This window comes from Sciurus carolinensis, chromosome 11, assembly GCF_902686445.1.
Source record: "Sciurus carolinensis chromosome 11, mSciCar1.2, whole genome shotgun sequence".
In the NCBI taxonomy this organism is placed as follows: domain Eukaryota; kingdom Metazoa; phylum Chordata; class Mammalia; order Rodentia; family Sciuridae; genus Sciurus; species Sciurus carolinensis.
Genome location: NC_062223.1, coordinates 78,066,652 through 78,085,657, shown reverse-complemented (window position 1 = coordinate 78,085,657; position 19,006 = coordinate 78,066,652). Strand labels below are relative to the sequence as shown.

General features: G+C 50.2%; 1 protein-coding gene across 2 annotated transcripts in view; it reads right to left on the bottom strand.

Moving 5' to 3' along the window:
* Nucleotides 1-17,695, bottom strand: part of Dgat2 (diacylglycerol O-acyltransferase 2) — a 29,647-nt gene extending 11,952 nt beyond the window's left edge. The window contains exons 1-2 of one of the 2 annotated variants that reach the window (XM_047518424.1): nt 17,370-17,695; nt 3,334-3,462 (exon numbers count right to left, since the gene is read on the bottom strand). In XM_047518424.1, coding sequence (XP_047374380.1) covers nt 3,334-3,462; nt 17,370-17,490 — 250 coding nt within the window. In that variant the 5' untranslated portion in view covers nt 17,491-17,695. Of the gene's footprint in view, nt 1-3,333; nt 3,463-15,279; nt 15,392-17,369 lie in introns of those variants that run through there. The other variant, XM_047518425.1, reaches the window with a different exon arrangement.
* Nucleotides 17,696-19,006: the final 1,311 nt, after the last annotated feature.

Here is a 19,006-nt window from a genome sequence, read left to right as displayed (position 1 = left end):
CTCTGGGTGTCTGCGGGAGCGGACAGGGCTGGATGCAGACTCTTGGTGAGTCTAGGGGAAATGGTGGCCCTTATCATCCCCAATCCAGTCACATTCTACACTCCTGAGCCAGCCTTTCCCCAGGTACAGCTATCTTGGGAGGGACAGTAAAGAGTGACCAGACATCTGTTTCTCAGGACTGGTTTAGGGAAGCTAAGTCTGAGGGAGCCTAAGACCCTATTAAAGCTGGGCACAGTGGCACGCACCTATAGTTCCAGCAGCTAGGGAGGCTGAGGCAGGAGGATCAAGAGTTCAAAACCAGTCTCAGCAATGGTAAGGTGCTAAGCAACTTAGTGAGACTCTGTCTCAAAATAAAATACAAAAAAGGGCTAGGGATGTGGCTCAGTGGTTGAATGCCTGAGTTCAATCCCCGGTACCCTCTGCCCTGCCAAAAAAAGACCCTGTTGAAAGCAACTGTGGAGTCCTTAAGGCAGTTGGGCAAAGAGCCATGCCTGTGTTAAGGCTGCTTTGCAGTTCATCTTGGGCCTGGAAAGGGATGCATTTTAGCACCCATACTCCATAAGGATCCAAGCTTCTGTAGAGGCTCAGTGATGCTCCAGGTAGGTCTGGGTTAGGCCTGTATGGGTCAGACTGGGGTGTAAGCAGCCTGGAGACCAAGCTGCCAACAACCCCCAGCTCTCTGAGGAGCAGAAGGTGGAAGGGGCTCAGCCCCTGACCCCACTGCCTGGAGTGCTGGTATCTCTGGGAAGGAGGGTATCCCTATACACCTGTCCTTACTTTGTGGCTAAGGTGGCCTAGACAGAGAACTGTTGGGGGAGTCCAGAAACTGCATGCTGGTCCCCTTTCTTAGGAGGGCCACTCCCCACTGGTGTGTCCACATCCCTATCTCATAGATACGTCATCTCTCTTATCATTATCTGCCTCTCCCAATAGCTGACATCACTCGGTTCCTAAAGCGCCTTGAGAGCTGGAACTAGGTCCAGCCCCAGCTTCAAATACTGGAAGGTTTATTGAGCAAAAGAGTGAACTAAACACACCAGATGATCGTCCTTTCTCAGAGCTCCTGTTTCATCTTCTTAGGTCACGGGTACAAATGCCACCAGGCCCAAGAGATGTAAGCCATGTGCCTGAAGCACCTGCATATTCCATAGGGAGTCTCAGGGCCACTTTCACACATCACCCCCTCTGAACACTCTGGTGGCTACGAAGCAGCTCATGTTGCAGAACTCTGGCAACTAAGGCCTGTGGTGCTGGGCAGTATGTGGATGTTTGGTGACAGGGAAGGTAGAAGCAGGGCTGGTGAAAAATAGGGACTCTGGGACCAAAGAGACCTAAGAGTTAGCCCTGCCATGTACTGGCCTCAGTCCATCCCCAAATCCCTGTTGGGAAGATGAAATGCAATGATGTTTAAACTTAACACACAACCTGGCAGACAGTAAGTGTCCATGGACTTGAATGGGGGAAGAAGTGACACCTGAATTTTCATTCATCTTTAATGGACAAATAGCATCTTACAAATGTAACAAACCACACAAGTATCAGTGCCTGCTGACATGACACCAATAACAAAACAAAGGTATTTTCATATCATAGTACACCAGTTGCAGATATCTTGAAAAATCATTTCTTTTCACCTCTACTTTAGAATTACAGTAATTATTATATCTGCTATGGATTATTTTTAACGCACTAATAGTAAGTGTGTTATTATGTTTAACTAGGTTTCTAAATGTATAGTTACATTTTAATATCACTGGTTCCCTTTGAAAGCCTTCTACAAATATAAAGCACTAAAAAGGTCTATAAGGCTTTACCAGAATACCAGAGGGGTCTATGGTTTGGAAGGAGGCCAAGAGGGGGCGGCCATAGCAGCCTTCGCAATACCAGTGAGCCACTGCCGGCAGGTGTGGGACCCAGTGGGAGGAAGCCGCGGGGCTGCTCAGGGTAGTAATTAGCAGCAGTTAGCACACCTGCCCATCCAATCAGGTCTTGCTCCCACCTACACCAGGCTGGTTGAGAAGACACGGTGGGCCAGTTTCTGGGCTGTGGTTGGGCCTGATCAATTGTTAACCTACAGCTTGGGGCCAGTCCCCATTATATGTTGCGTGGGTCGTTCTACAAGCCAAGTCCTGACCCACTAAGACAGAGTCTGAGTGTAAGTGAGGGAGCTAAGTAGCAGAATAGGCAAGCATCCGGGATGTGGGGGTCCCTGTATTTTCTTCTATTTTCTTCTCATGTGACCCTGAGAAAGGATCTGTTCCCACTAGGCTCCTGCGTCCTAACTGAACAAAGGTATGAAGGGACACTGTGCTCTCTACTCCAGTATTCTAGTAAGTGGTCAAATGCAAGTCAAACTCAGGGTTTGAGCCCTGAAGGAACAGGTTTAATTTGCTCTGTTCTCTAAACCAGTTTCTTTAAAAAAAAAAAAAAAATATATATATATATATATATATAGATAGATAGATAGATAGATAGATGTATAGATATAGATATAGATATAGATATTTTAGATGTTGATAGACCTTTATTTTATTTATTCATATGCGGTGCTGAGAATCAAAACCAGTGCCTCACATGTGCTAGGCAAGCACTCTACCACTGAGCCACAACCCCAGCCCTCTAAACCAGTTTCTTTATCTTTCTGAGGCCATACATTCCTTTAAGACTCCTGAGGACAGCTATGGTAATCCCAATGGCTCAGGAGGCTAAGGCAAGAGGATTGCAAGTTCAAAGTCAGCCTTAGCAAGGCCCTAAACATCTCAGCAAGACCCTGTCCCTAAATAAAATATAAAAAAGGGTTAGGGATGTGGCTCAGTGGTAAAGTGCCCCTGAGTTCAATTCTTAGTACAAAAAAAAAAAAAATTATATATATATATAAAGTCTTGTATATAATTTAATCCAATTTTAGGGGTCCAAGGACTCCCCAAAGCTCATTCTTCAGCTTAACAGTGAAGACTGGCTATTTTAGTCAGGTCCATTAATTCTGGGCTCCCTGGTACAGTGGACTCCCCAGGAAGCATACCAGCTTCCACTCAAATTCCAACTTAGTCATTTAATAAGCATTATAATCTCAGGTAGTTATTGAACCTCTTTGAGTTCCCACTTCCTTACCTGTGAAGGAAAGGCCTGGCATACTGTGGGATTTGCCCCACCCCTCTGCCCTTGCAAATGTGATCTTCTGAGCAGAAGGCCACTGTTAGGATGCTCTGTATCTTACAAGCAGGTCCCCAAAAGTGGGAGGGTGTAAGCGGAAGGAGGCTCAGGAGAGGATGTTCCTGCTCTAACTTCTGTTGCGGGGAGACCATGCCTGCCCGTGCAGTGAGCCCCACTTACCCAGCACAAGGAAGGACAGGACCCACTGTAGTACTGAGATGACCTGTAGCTGCTTTTCCACCTTGGACCTATTGAGCCAGGTGATGGAGAAGAGATCCTGGAGGGCGGAGAGGATGCTGGAACCAGTACCTGCAGCAGGAGGAAATGTTAGCCTACTGCCATTCTTCCCTCCAGTCTCAGAGCCCCAACACCAACCTACTTCCCACAGTTGGGTGCCTTCTTAGACATGAGGACATGGACTACAGAATCAGATACACCTGGGTTCAGATTCTCACCCTGTCACTAAATGGCTTTATAGCAGGGTGTTTAATGCTTTCCTGTGCCCAGTTTCTACACCTGCACAATAGGAATGGTATCCAGGTTAGCCCTGGATCTGGGCCTTGGCCAGGCCCTCCAAAATAGCCAGTTCCCTTTCCTCCCTCTGTCCCAAACTCCTGTCATCCTTTATCTGGATCTAGCACAAATATTTAATCTTCGCTATCTGTGTCTGTGAGGCCAAGGACAGAGGTTCAACATTCAATTTGCAATGTTTTCTTCCCCAAGTGTACTTTGAGCATCCCCAATCCCCACCCCACCCCCTTTATCCCAGAGACCATACCACTTTTCCAAGGAGTAGCGCCTTCTTGCTCCCAACCCCAACACCACATCACCACCACCCAGAGAGATTTACACAGTCAACTTCATCTCAGTTTGGGGCCCAGAGAGTAGTCAAGTAGGAGCCTTTGCTTCTCTGAAGGACCCTGTAGCCAAAGAACATCAGTAACCTAGAGGACACGGAGGGCTGGAATTATCTTTAATACCAAGCAAGCACCAAGCCTGGAGGTCAGGACAAGATGTGCCCATTCAACTGTCTCTGTGACTGTGCCCTAACAATGACAACCTGAACTCAGCAGCCTGTGGGCAGTGGAGCCGGGCAGCCTGGTGGACAATAGCACTGGGGAAGAGTGTGGCAAGGCCCCTGACCCACGCCCACTCTGTTCAGCACTAGCTAAAGCAACACCCCTCCTCTCTAAGCCCAGCTGCCTGCCCTTTGCTCAGCACATCTTCACTGAGTGCCTATTGTGTGCTGCCGGAACATTCTTCCCCACCACCCACTGCCCAAGGCCCAGCACAGATGACTCAATCACAATCTTGTCCTTGAGGGTCTCATGACCTTTCATCCTGGCCCACAAGCTGGAAACTGGGAAAGAGAATTTAGGGGGTTTACACTCAAGCCTTCACTTTTCATTGAAATCTGTAGGGCAACAAGGTCGTAGCAGGGTTGAGAAAGGGACTTACCCTCCTCAGTGAAGTTAACAACTGCTTAGACTTTTAGGAGGCAGGTAGGAAATGCCAGGCCTCAAGGTGGACACACCAGTCATGCCCCCTTGACCTGTCTGATGCAGCAGGGGTGGGGGCTTGGTTCCACTCACTATGAGAGTCCAGGCAAGACCACGCAGTTCCCTGCTAGTGAACCATACAGACTGGGTGTTCGGTAGTATCTGAAGCTCCATAGGCATAACTAAGGCAGAGTTGGCAGTAGGTAAAGTCACGAAAGCAAATAAGGAGCTGGGTCTCAGAGCCCAAGAAGTTTGAGTTATAACTGCTCTTTCACCCCCTTTATAAAAATCCTACCACCAGACAGGCCATTTCTACATCCAGACCTGCCCAACAATCCATCCTGGAGCCAGAGGGCCCTGCAGGGTCATCCAGGAGAGTCTGATAGAGACTGAACCCAGAGACACCCAGGTAGTAGGTGACAAAGCTGGAATGCAGGATTCCTGCTGCTGCTCAGGCACCTCCCTTTCCCCACAGCAGCTGCTGAGTGAAGGACTCTGGACCTGTCCAGCAGTGTGGTCTGGTTGGATGACTTAAGTCACAATAATATATCCTTGAGGGTTCCAGACCTTCGCCCTGACCTACATGTTGCGGGGAGACCCGGCTGAGTACATGTGGAAAGGAAGTGAGGCCCAAGTCCAGACCTGAACTCCTGATTCAAGACTGACTGGTCACGTCATCTGCCATAGTGGGCTTTGCCTCCTGAGCTGGGCAGGATGAAGTGAGGCAGGAGCCATGCCATGTAGTGGCAGACTGAAGGCAGATGAGACCCTGCTTCATCTGGTCCAGGCTAGGTGCCCTCACTGGAGAAAAGGTGAAAGCTCCTCCAGCACTCTCCTACCCATAGCGTGGTCTGAAACAGTGGCATCAGCATCACCCGTGAAAAGCTCAGAAATGCCTGGATCTGCTAAGACAAATCTACATTTTGACACAACCTCCACTCATGTGATTAAATTTGAGGAACACAACTGTAAGTTCCTTAGTCCAAAGGCAGGTAGATTAAAATTGGGCAAAGGGTGAGAGCTAAGGCTACCACCTTCTACTGGGCAGGAAATCAAGGTGACAAGGAACAGAGCATAGGACAACTCCTCATAGCTGTCTGTTTCAAACTATATACAAGACCCCCCAGACCAACAGTTTGAGGAATGCTTAAGGACAAGATGACTGGGAGTCATCTAGCCCACGACTTTTGGGTCAGGTCCAGCCAACAGTGGTTGTGGCACCACTCTGACTTGGGGGAGGGAGTAAAGAAATTCCTCATTGGTGACATGTCCCCAGCAGAAACAACTGAGAAAACCTAAAAATTCTTCCTCTGCTAAGTTTATTAGGTCTTAGCTAAGGTCCAAGCACTCGACCCTCAGCCCCGAATCAGAGAGAAACCAAGCGCCTGAGGTGCTCCCACAAGTCCCACAGCCAGCCAGGCCAGAGCCCAGGCCTTCCTACCGAACCCATCCTGTTCTCTTCTTGCCTATCCAGCCGCAACCAAGGCCCATGGCTCACTCTGCCAGGCAAGTGGACAGGCAGTGTAGGGAGGAGGGGCAGAGGTTTCAGAGGGAGCTAGAGTGTGGGCCACCTGGAGAGGGAGCCGGGGAGTGCTGCAGCTCTGCCTCCCTCAGGCCAAGCCCACCTGGAGGACCAGAGCCCAGCCTCGGTGCTGACTGTCCATAGATGCTGAACCCCAGGCCCCAGTGGAAGCTCCCAGTGAGCTAAGAGATATTGAATCACTGCTTCTCTGCTTGGAAGGTCCCTCACCTGAGATTCCCTGACAATGAGAAAAAGAAGTATGTCCGGTAGGAAGCCTTGGGAGAGAGAAGACCTTGCCTTCTCTGGGGAACTGTAAGGACCAAGCAAACCTGGAACTGTCTGGGACCATCTTGCCACCCCAGTGCAATCTTCTGTTTGAAGATGAATAAAGGAGATATCAGTACAAGGGAGAAACACGAGAGAGCAGAGCCCTCTCTCTGGGCTCCACAGTCCCTTCTCGTGTACTAACCGTCTATCGTAAGTCGATTCTCACATGACACTGGAAGCTGCCTGAGGACCAGGCCTGGGTCTGATCTACATTCAGGTTCCCAGGGCCTGGCCCAGAGCAGACACTCAGAAAAGTTTGCTAAGAGAGGGGAAGAGGAGTTCTCTGATCTGGCTGTCCCTCGGGCCCTTGGGCTCCCTCTATGAGGGGCTAAGCAACAGGTATGATGCCCAAGAGGTCTGCAAAGCCTTGGAACCTCCATAGCATTTGACAGGCATTCAGGTTCCTATGAGTTTGGCATCACCACCCCCATTTTGATGGTGATACATGGCTCAGGTCAGTCACTCAGTTGGAAGGTGGCAGAGTTGGACTCAATTCAGGCCCAACATCCAGGTCTGCATCTGCCCCTATCCCCAAGTTCCTTCTCTTGTCTCCCCACAATGAAGCTGGGGAGGCCAGGGTGAGAAAGAGCAAATGAATGCTCTTTTTTCCTCCAGACAGGTGGACTAGGAGCAGCATCTTCAGCTGTAGCTTAAAATGGCAGGATTCCAGTTCCAGCTCTGCCACCAACTCCTGTATCAGACTGGCCAAGTCACTTCACCTTTCTGGGTTTCCTCATCTATAAAATGATAGGAAGGAGATGAACTCCATGGTCTCTGATGTCCTCCCTCCTGAGGACTACTGGCCAGGTATCTGGGGCCTAGAGCTCATCATCCTATAGCAGCCCTGGGATAATCACCGGGGCAGCTAGGAAGACAGGGTTCATTTGGGCACCCCCAGCCCCACTGCCAGCCCTTGCCACCCAGCTGTCAGCACCTCCTCTGCCCTGGCTATAGCAGAAGCTGGTGGGAATGCCAATGCTGCAATCAGATGCCACCACCTTCATACCAGCCTGATTGCTCCTGACTCCTGGGTGGGGCAGCAGGGAAATCTCCACTCCAATCTGCTCCCCTGCCACCCCAGCCTCCCTCAGCACACCCTCTCTCTGTTTTCCATCACAGCACCAGTCTCACTGCAGCCCAGTCTATTTACCTGGGCACTCACCTGTGCCAATAATTAATACCTGATTCATCTGCGTGGCCAGAGCCTCACACAGGGCCTGCCTAGAAAAAGAGCTCACAGAGGTTTACTATGTGTAAAGGACTTTATGCCCATCAGACTGGGCCACCAGACAGGAGGCCAAGTCAAGCCCCATCACTAAGGACCCCAGAGCCACTCTTGCCGTGCACAAGTTTCCCCACCTATGACTGGAATAGAACCCCTTACCTACAGATGTCCTTTTTTCATGGGAAGAAAAAAGAGGCTCTAAAGCAAGTTGACTAGTCCTGTGAAGAAGACTCCCATTCCTGGGCACCATGTATTATACACAGCATGCTTGTTCCACCATTTGGGAAGGGGACAGGGAACAGAGATGCCAGAGAGGCCCCAAGCAGCATTTGGACCATGCAGAAAGCAATCCCCTAGCCCCAGGACTCTACGGTGAGTCATCATCCCACAGCACTACCTGGGAAGGCCGGCAAGGCAGGGACCAGCAGCCCACTTCACAAAGAAGGAAACTGAGGTGAGGTGAAGCCACTTGCTTGTGGGCAGGGTGTAGGGAGCCAAGACTCAAGGCAAGTATGTGGGCCACAAGTTCCTCACCATGTCTGTGATGCCATGTCACTGAGGGCCAATCTCTATATAATAAGCCAGTCCACCCCCGGACTTCAGGAAGATACCCTGGCTAAGGAGGGCTGTCTGCTCTGCCCACACCATGCCCAAAGTCTCACAAGGACAGTTGTGTGCAGACTGGCTGTACAAGAGTGTGAACCCCCACCCAGGTACTCCCAGAAGTCAAGCTCCTGCTGTGAGGGCAAAACCAGAGATGCCTGCAGCAGAGCCTCAGTCTCAGAACCCAGCCCAGGGCTGGCAGTGGGGATGGGCATGTTGGAACCTCCTTGCCCAACATCTGATATCAGAGTGACCAGCCGCACCCCAAGGCTGACGAAAGCAGAGTTCCATGGGCTTCCTCTCATACTTGCCAAAGGGTGGCAGAACCTGATCACCAGCCCCCCAGATCAGAGTACCTGGGCTGGCTCTGCCCGGCCTGGTTCTGTGACCTTAGGCATGTCACTATCCTCTCTGAGCTTTTCTCATCTATAAATGAGGTGAGGGCAAGAATCCCCACCCTACAAGGTTTTTAGGGAGATCAAATGAAAAAACGTGTGTAAGGTACATTTGGCATTTGTACTGGCATTGCTTTAGCATCTATTAGAGTGGGAAGGTATATAAATAATGAGCAAATAGCTTTTCAAGAGGAGCATGGTGAAAAGACTGTCCATTATAAGAAGAGTCAGCAGAGTGAGTGGAATGGCATGGGAGGCTCCACCACCTCTCAATGGCTCTAGAGACAAGGTCAGGGAGGCAAAGAGGAGGAAAGAGGTACTTTGGGTAGGAGGAATTGCCAAAGACTCAGGAGGAGTTCTAGTGAAGGGCCCTGAGACAGATGCTCACCAGCCCAGAAACAGGGAAGGTCATGTTTGTCCAAAAGAAGCTGAGCATACAGAAGTAGGAATGAGCAGTCAGAGGTGGCTTCCTGGAGGAGGTGGGTCAGGGTAGAGATAAGACCCAAAGCCTGGAGTGGAAGGCACTGGGGAAACAGCAGTGAGCAGAGCGGATAATGTCCTGCCTGTGAGGAAGTTTAATCGGCTGATGAGGCATAAAGCAGCTACATGTAAGCATATGACATAATTTCAGACAGGGATGAGAGCCAGGGGAATAAAAGCCAGGTGGGCAGGCCACCTCTGAACAGCCCACCCAGCTTTCTCTGCCACCTCCACTACCAGCATCTGGGGATGCGATGTGCTGGCCTGGAGAAGATACAGAGAACAGGAGTCAGGAGAACCTGGCCCCTGATGTGCAGGAAGTGTGGCCTTGATGAGTCATTTCCTGTGCAAGCCTCAGTTTCCTCATCTGTACAGTGGGCTAATACCTACCTCGCCAGATTGTTGAGGGAATTAAATGAGATAATGCATAGGCAAGAGCATCATAAAAAGTAAAGATCTGCGTGAATGCCAGTTAATTATCAAGTGAGTTTCAGTGTCCTCTCCTGTCTAATGAGCATGACAACGCCTGTCCTGCCTTGGAGAAGAGGTGCAGGTGACAGATAGGATTCAAACCCTAGCTCTGACACTTCCTGATGCGGAACCTTGAAAACAACTTCCCCTCCTTGTGTGAACAGGCTCTTGGACTCTCTGAGGGGGCAGCGTCATGCTCCATCCCCAGGCCCAAGGACGTTACACCTGGGCCCATCTGGATCCAAGCACTGCCTGGGGCTTAGGTGAATGAGGAAGTAGCCCTTAAGCTATTCCAAAGGGCTGGGTACAAGTTGCATGGGAACAGAGAGTAGACATACTGTCTAGCCCCAGGGAGGTCCAGGAAGCCAAGTCAAGCACTAGAGATGTGGCTTCTCCAAGGACAGAAGTGAGCTATCTTTCAGGCTCCCCCAGGGAGGCAATTTTAGCAAAAAGTCCACACGTGTGATGATGACCGGATCTGAAACAGCAAAGCTGCCAGCTCTGGAGTGTCCCCCCTGACCCCTTGGTGACCAGCCTCCTAACCCTTTCTATTCCCTGCTCACCAATACCCAGGACCCCCCACTTCTCTCCAGCACTCAGCCTTTCTCATTATGGTGTGTGTTTGCAAGAACCATGTCTCACTCATTTGGGTCCCTGTGCCCTGCATGGGGTCAGACATGGAGCAGATGCTTGGTCAATGTTTGCTGAATGACTGAATGTTTGAGGGACTGTGATGAACAAACAGGGCCTGGACAAGAAGAGAGAGAAGCCCACTTCACAGATGACTGACCTGTGCCATGCTAGGGGGTCAAAGGGTACATCCCGGGGAAGCAGGAAGGAAAGGCCTACTCTATCTGGAGGGGTGGATTAAAGTCTGGGCAATAGAGGAAGGGAGGGAAGAGTAGAACATTGATGCTCGTGAACATGTGCTAAGTGCTCTTTACTGCACTGGAGGGGAGCTTCCAGACCCTGCGTATTCTCTTGAACACCTGCTAGAGACTGATTTCTGTGATTGTCGCCTAGCCCAGACGTGACTGGGGAGACAGGACCATGAATGAGTTTACACAGAGGACCAGCCAGGGCCAGGAATCCAAGGGAGGCCTCCAACCAGTTTGGGGTTACTCTCAGAGGTGCCTTCCAAGGGAAACCAAAACCTTGAGTGAGATGCCAGGTTGACAAGAGGAAGGCAAGGGGTCAGGACTCCAGGAAGTGGAATCCTACAGACAACATCTTTACAGGCCTGAAAGGGAGAGGGAGCACAATTTTGAGGAACTGAGTGCAAGAAGTTCAGTTGGGAAGGAGCGCAGAGACTGTGTGAGTCTATCTGAGAAAGTAGAGGGGGGTGAAGGACAAGAATTTCATAGAGTGCTGGCCTCCACCCTGAAGAGAGCCAGTCAATGCCCCATTCCCTCCACCAACTCCAGACAGGGCGGCTAGCCAGCCATTCACCAGGATCCACCACAATGGTGGGTTCTTTTCTGGCAAGACTATAATTTCCTTTGAGGGTTCTGTTTTGAAAATCGGGTATCCTTAAACAGGGCCCATTGGGATATCTGGCTCAAAGGGAAGTCCAAACAACTGGAGAGCCAACCCCCAGCCATACCTGCTGTGCTGGGGAGAAAAATCTGGCCTGGCCATCCTGACGGACCTGTGAGTCTGTCTTCAGGATCTAGGTTCTTAGGCTTGCTGCAGGGAGCCATCAGTCTCCACAGACTTGCTGGGACCCCGCATCCTTTCCTCCCCTCTCAGGTCTCTGTTTCCTCAGACCCTAAATTTGGGGCTTGGTGTTGAAGTCTGAGATCCTATCAACTTGGGCCTTCTGTGCTCTGCTAGAAACCACTAATAAATTTTTATCCACAAAAGATCTTCTAACAGGAATATGGTCCCCGTTTCAGGCTACTCCAAAGGTGTGGTTCTTCACAAATTTGGTTTTCATGAAGTAAAGTAGAATCTGGGAAGGTGAGGCCAAGAAAGTGGGATTCTTAGGATGCCATGTTCCTGACTGCTACATCCAGGACCCTTGACCTGACTGCTGAGGACCCTCAAATGGCCCACTTTCTCCCTCTTCTGACCTAGCGTATTCAAAAATATTCGGAGTGGGAGGAGTTGCCGTGGCAACACCACCTGCTTGCGTGTGCATCACCAAGGAGTCCCCAAAATAGTCCCTTATGACAATAAGTGGCAAGCGTGGGGAGACAGGTTCTTCTGGGGCACTCACCTGGGCCCCAAGGAGGACATAAGCCCATTTTCACAAGGAGAAGCTGAGGACAAGAATGAGGAAGAGGTCAACCCAGAGCAGTCAGGGGTAGGAATGGTATCACAGTTCTCCAGCGGAGCTGGAAGGAACCCCAGGGTTCCTCTCATCCAGCCCTCTTCACTATACCCATGGGGAGGGGCAGGTCTTGCCAGAGGCCACATGTGAAGCAGACATAAAGCTAGGCTCTGGCCTGGGCTTTGGACTGCTAATTTGCTCTAATGAGAAAAGGAGTTCAGCCAGGTGTGGTGGTGCACACCTTTAATCCTAGTGCCTAGGGAAGCTGAGGCAGGAGGATCACAAGTTGAAGGCCAGCCTGGGCAATTTAGTGAAACCATGTCTCAAAATAGAAAGTGAAAAAGGGGCTGGGGGTGTAGTTCAGTGGCACACATGAGGCCCCGGGTTCAATCCCGAATACCACCAACACACACACACACAGAGTTCACATTTCCTGCTTGTATTGATAGGCCTCAAGGGTTTGCAAGTTCTGCACCATAACTTGTAAGATATTCTTATCACAACATCATCCATTTTATACAGGAGGAGACAGAGTCAGGAAGCCATGGTGGCAGGATGAGAGTGCAGAACAGAGGAGGGACTGCCGAGACCCTAGCCCTGACTCTTAGCCCCAAACCCCACTTTAGCCAACAGTGGCTACATACCAATAGTACCCAGAAGTGCTAGAGGCCAAGAAATTCTGATCACACAAGCTCCTCCCCTGTGGTTCTCAAGGCTTCCTTCCCTGGTAGATGTAGGTGAGCCACAGCAGGCCTGGATGCATCATCTTATTTTCCTTGCTGCTGCCTCTCAGTACATCTGGACCTCAGCCCAGGTTGGTCACTTGAAGGTCCTGCAGTCAGACTGTGGCCTCTGGCCCAAATCATATGCCTCTATCTACGCTATTCTTTGCACCCGAATTTTCTTGCTTGCCTTTTAAGGGCTATACGCCTTTCAAGATACAGAAGGAATGTCACCTCTTCCAGGAAGCCTTCCCTGACCCCAGGGTGATTTAGCTTCCTTACTGTCCCCTCCAGGATTCCACAGTTGCCCCTCTTCCTTCCCTGTCACTGCTTGGATCACTATGCGCCAACATCGTGCATACATTCCCATGGTCTCCCTCCCTTAAAGGTGGGGATCTTAACTGACAAAAAGGAGGTGCTCGGTCAGTGAACCAAAGGATCACTTCAGTGAAGCCTTCCTGGATGCCTCAGAGCTGAGTCTGCCACTCTCCAATGCTGTGGCCTGTTGCATGTCATGCAGCACAAATGACAAGGACCATTAACGTGATTGTCACAAACTAGTTTACAAGGCACTTTCCACTCACCTTAACTCACATCCTCACATTCTGAGTCTGAAAATTCTGACTCTATTTTTGAGATGGGGGAGAGTGAGATCTTCAGAGAAAAAGTGAGCCACCCAATCATGTCTCAGAGAAAAGGCAGAGCTGGAGTCCTGGCTTTCTGACTTCTGGAAGCCATGAGGGAGACCATGGAGAGCTTGGCTCCACCCACTTGGCACTCAGTCCCAGGGGCTAGCTTCTCTCCAGGTTGTCTCCTAGGGGGTCTCTAGGACAGGGAACAGCTGCAGACCCAGGACCCAGCAGAGACAAGTATAGAGACCTGAGAAAGACTTAAGGAATCACACTGAAGCTAAAAGCAAGGCTTACTGCCAAGAGGAACAGGGAACTAACGATTCATTCATTCAACAAATATTTACTGAGCACCTACTACCTGCCAGCACTGTGCTATATGGTAGGAACACAATGCTGAAAAAGACAGACAAGGTCCCTGCTCCCAGGGAGCTAATATTCTCAAGGTGGAGACAACTACCTAAATAGATAAGCACACAGGGGAATTTAAGTAATGATAAGGGCTATAAAGGAACAAGATGTGGCAACTAGGGTGGCTCTCTAGGCAAGGTGATCAGGGAAGGCCTGAGAGGAAACCAAATGTTCCGAGGTCAGCAATGCAAAGATTTGGGTAGGAGGATGTGCAAAGGCACTGAGATAGGACTGAACTGGGGACAATGCTGGAGGATCAGGAAGACCATGGCATGTGGCATGGTGGAAAGGAGGTTGTGAGGCAATGGAGGAAGAATTTGAAGGCTGGAAGTATTGGGGTGGGGGTAACCAGCAGTTCTTCTGGCAGCCGAAGCCCTGAGGCTGCTGCTGTCACCAGGCAAGCTTGGGGTGCGTTCTCACAAAGCTTGAGAAGGGGTGAGCCACCATTCCCATCATGGAGACTGGAAGTCACCTTCACTTACTCAGCAAACTGCTGAGTGCCCCTGATGAGTAGTACTCAGTCCTTCCCAGACTTAACACACTTCTCTTGTTTAAGGCGGTAAGTCACAGACTAGGAGATGCATCTTGGGTATGATACCCCTGGACAAGTCCCTTCTCTCTGGAGACCTCAATATTTCCAATTGTACCATGAGGGTTGGGCCAGATCCAGTGCTAACAGATATCTAAGTTTTATGACTCAAGTACTTGCTGCTGAATTTGGGGGCGGGAGGGTGGGGGCGGAGCAGGATTTCCACATTGGCCATTGAGTCATCCAGTCTGCTAATAAATTATTACTCTTGTTCCTCCTCTCCCAGCTTAGATGAGTCCCTTAGGAACTAACCCAAAAGTGGTCTCTGTAAAGTTGGGGAAGTAATGTAGATGAGGAGGGTCCAACTCTCATAGTGCAGATGGGAACACTAAGGGCTCCAGAGAGAAGGGACTCAGCCAGGGGTATCAAAGCCAGGCTAGAACTCAGATCTATCTTCCAGTCTGTGGCTAGCCTCATTCAGTTACAAAGAACTGAAGGAGATAGGAACATGAGAGATGTTCTCATTCTATGACGGGAACCGCATTAAGTGACTGTCAAGCCTCAGTTTCAGAGGTACCCCCGAAATACTAGTTGCTTAGTTTCAGCCCCTACCAGGCCCCCGCTTGCATAACCCCAGGGATGCAGAATTCTATCCCTACCACCCCAGCCATCAACAACTGTTAGAAAGGATTCTTCTACTGCACCAAAATCTGTCCCCCAACCCCCACCTCATTTCTGGCCTTGCTCTTTGGAGTCACACAGAATAAATCAGCTCAGAGTTTTACTACCTCCATCTCGTGCGGGGCCTGTGCTGAACCCTTAGGATATAGGCAAGTATCCAAGGGCTCTTCCCTGAAGAGCCCCTAGTTCAGGGACAGAGGCGGGGATACAGATGCAGCTAACACTGCAGTCTCCATGCCTGGTCCAGCACAGTAATTCAGAGATTAAACACCAACACAGAACCTCCTCCCCAACATGCATGAAACCATCCTTGCTCCTACAAAGAAACGACACCAAGATATATCTATTGAAATCTCTCACCCATCACAGGACTTCCCTTCACAGAATCCATGGTCTCTCCTTGAATACTGCCACTAACAGGGTGTCACCACCAACAGGGTGTTCACCACCCACAATGGTAGGAACTTATCTGCAGAGGCAAACTAGGCCACTGGGGAGTGTCTTCAAGGACCAAGGATGTAGAAAGCAGGTTTAGTGGAGATGCCAAGAGAGCACAAAATTTGCTTCAGCACCCTCCCCTACCCCACCCAGTCTTTCACCAAAGTAGATCCCAGAGAGCTAAACTGACTGGTTTGCATTTAATATTAGCCCTTGCTACATTCCTTGATGTAATTCTTTGCGCCAGTTTTTAAAGTCGTGTTTTCAAGGGGAAATGCTCCTGAGATATTAAGTGATTCGGTCAACACCATCTGCTAGTCCTCAAATTCTCCTAAGTAACAAACTCTAGGTCAAAAACATTAGAGCTAGGGTCACTAGCTCCTGGAAGGCACAGCTTACAGTCCATGAACAGCAGAACTCAGGAGGGGGATCTCCAGGAGGGACTGCCACAGAGTACTTCTATCCCATTATATGGAGAAAAACACATTTTAAAAGTGTGAACATGGGCAAGTCCCTTCCTTCCCCTGTTAAAGGTATTAAAGGGCACAGTGAACAGAAAAGCACTCTAAGTTAGAGAAGAGGTTGACAGAAGCTGGTGTGTAGGACAGTTCAGGCTGCTTGTCCCTAGGATGGTAATAGCAGTTGAGTACCCTCTTCAAGGGCAGTGAGCAGGACCCAAACCAAGTGGGGTAGATAACCACAGCAATAATCAACAAGGAACAATGCTAATGCACAGCACAGTTAAATTGTGGTACAGTTCCAGCAAGGGCTAACTCGCAGCCACTAGCATATTAGAAATGATTTTGATTACTGTATGAAATACTAATACATAATATTAAGAGAGAAAAAACAGGATTCAGAATTATATCTACAGCATGTCCTCAACTTTATAATATGTATAAAGAAAATTATACAGGAATATACTAAAATGCTAATAGAAAGCTATCTTTAGATAGCTGATTTACAAGCAATATTAATTTTCTTCCTGTTTGTCTATATTTTTCAAGATTTCCATAATTGGCATGTTTTATAACATAGATGAAAACAGGTTATTGTTAGTTACTAAAGAAAAATCCCAAGTTGAAGAGGTTCAGCAAACAGAATAAAGACTTAGGAGGAGAGAGAGAAGCTTCATGCATGGTAGACTGGGAGACCAGGACAGCCATGACGACCTCCCAGGGTCTCCCCAATAACACATCTGTTAAGAAAATCTCAGGCAACATGTGTCATCTCACTTCAGTTTCTCCAACTATATGTAAGGAGTATGGGGGATGGAAGGGATGTTTTTCCTTTCATGGGAAAAGTTATGGCATTTGATTTCACCCCTGATTCACTGAGGGCTTCAGTTCCACCCTGAAGGACACCCAGGGTCATCCCCCCAACATACGCACAGGTTCAGAGTTGCTGATGAGTGGGCTCCACCGCCTGTGTTGGCAGATGGGTGTGGGGCAGAGGACAGTGGGGGCACACCTGTCCCAGTCAGGCATGTTCCCCAGCCAGGCATGTTCCCCATCCAGCGGCTGTTTTCAGGGGATTGCAAAACCCACGCCACCCTGTCACATCTAGTCTCGGGCTGCCAAAGCTTGCTCCACCTGGTGAAGGGTGAGGGGAGGGAACCGTCAGGGGTCAGGAACAGTACTGGGGACTGGAGAGGAGTTCTCCAATATCCCTAATAACTGAGAAAGGTGGGTGGTGTCACCCTCATCAGATGGGAGATGAGAAGTGATGCAACAGATGTCGCAAAAATTGATGAGTGCCAAGATACAGAATGAACCCAGACTTGAGTAGGATGCCAAGCTGCCTAGATCAGACAGGGTAACTGGACTAGGTAAGCATGATTATTCCCTCATCCCAGACCCTGAAAAGGAAGTCCCCAAAAGATAAGAAGGGAGCTGGGGTCCCAACTTGCAGTGGCCATTCTTCTAGTACCAGTATGCCTCAGAGCCCTTTCCTGAAAACCTTGCAGTTGCATACCCCCAAGATGAAAGTCCCCAGGTGTGAGAGACACTCACCCCATCTCCCAGACCCCTGGGGGGACAGAGAAGATCCTCCATTGGAGCTCTCATTCCGAGCAGCTTTGGTCCGACGCTCGCCTCGCAGGACCCCAGAGTAGGCAGCAATGAGGGTCTTCATGCTGAAGCCGATGCAGGTCACGGCCCTGCGGGAAGCCGCCTCACCCAGCGTCCCTGGCCCATGCCCCGGCCGCCGGGGCCAGGGTTTCGCACAGAGCACTGGAGCCCAGGACCGAGCCCAGTGGAGGCGGCTACCGCGCGGCGAGAGCAGAGGCAGGCGGCGCGCTACCGCGCTAGATGGAGGCGAAACGGGAGCCAGGCGCCTGCCCCTGCGCTCACCGCGCGGAGCGCCCACTTTATAACCTCACAACGGGGCGGGGCCCGACGCGGGCTGGGGCGGGGCGGGCGGTTCCACTTTGCGGCCCACACCACGTCCTTACGGGGGGGAGCACCTGGCTCTTGGCGCGGTGCGGACCCAGGGCAGCGTCCGGGTCTGCCCTGCGAGAACTGAGCAGACTTAGGGAGGGAAGGGGAAATCGCGTATCTGTTCCAAGGGGTACGTCTGGTTATTCCAGCTGTCCCCTCAGCCTAGTCGCGTGGACTCCCCCGCGGAGATTGGTACGGCCCGACAGCTAGAACGTGGGCCGGGAAACTGAGCACGTGCGGAACTCGCCAAGGGTGTCCGTGGATCTGTGTTCTTTTGGCAGTGCGTCCCTTTGACTGCAGTTGCAGACGTTGCAGTTTTGGGTCAGGGGTATCAAAATTAGGTTAAACCACCCCAAAATGTCTCTGCCTTTCCATTTATCAGAAAATATATCAGAGAATCCATACCTACTGCTGGGTACTAGGAACCCAGCCTGATGAGGTCAGGCTCTGCCTTTGGGGTGCTCACGTTGCACGGGGAGGGGACAGCAGAGGCAGCCATGCACATACACTATGGAATTACAGAGGAGAGATGACCCTTCCTCAGGCTGGGGATTGGGTGCACTTCTCAGAGAGGTTGGTGCGTAGCTGGTTTGGAATCAGACCTAGAGTCCAGGTCTGGTCCTGCCCCCTTACTTTCCTCTTGGTACTGAGGATTGAATTCAGGGTTTCACACATGCTAGGCAAGCATGCTACCACTGAGTTGCATACCTAGCTCTTTTTAAAAGATTTTGAGACAAGGTCTAAATTGTCTTGGATGACCTTGAATTTGCCATACTCCTGCCTCAGCCTTCCGAATATAGGGATTTTAGGCCTGTCTGTGTCCAATGTCAGACTTGGTCTTATCTTTTCTGAACATCAGTTTTCATGGTTGCAAAATAAGAATAATATTAATTGTTATTAGAGGTGCTTCAAGAACTAAACAGGATATGAAAGGAGCATTGCTAGTACCTGCACATAGAGTTCTGAAATTATTTTCATTGTCCCTGGGTGAGTAGGAGTTTTGCAGATGGAGGGTGTGAGGGCAAGGCAGAAGGAAAAGGCATAAAGTCTTAGAAAAGTCAGCATATTGGAGGAGGGGACTGGAGTGGCAGGAGCCCAGGCAACTGTGGGAAAGGGGGCCAAAGTGAGATAGCCTGGGGTTTGATCTTAGGAAATTCTTTGAGTGCCACTCTTGAGACACTGGAGTGGGAGTGGGTTTTGGGGAGACTTTT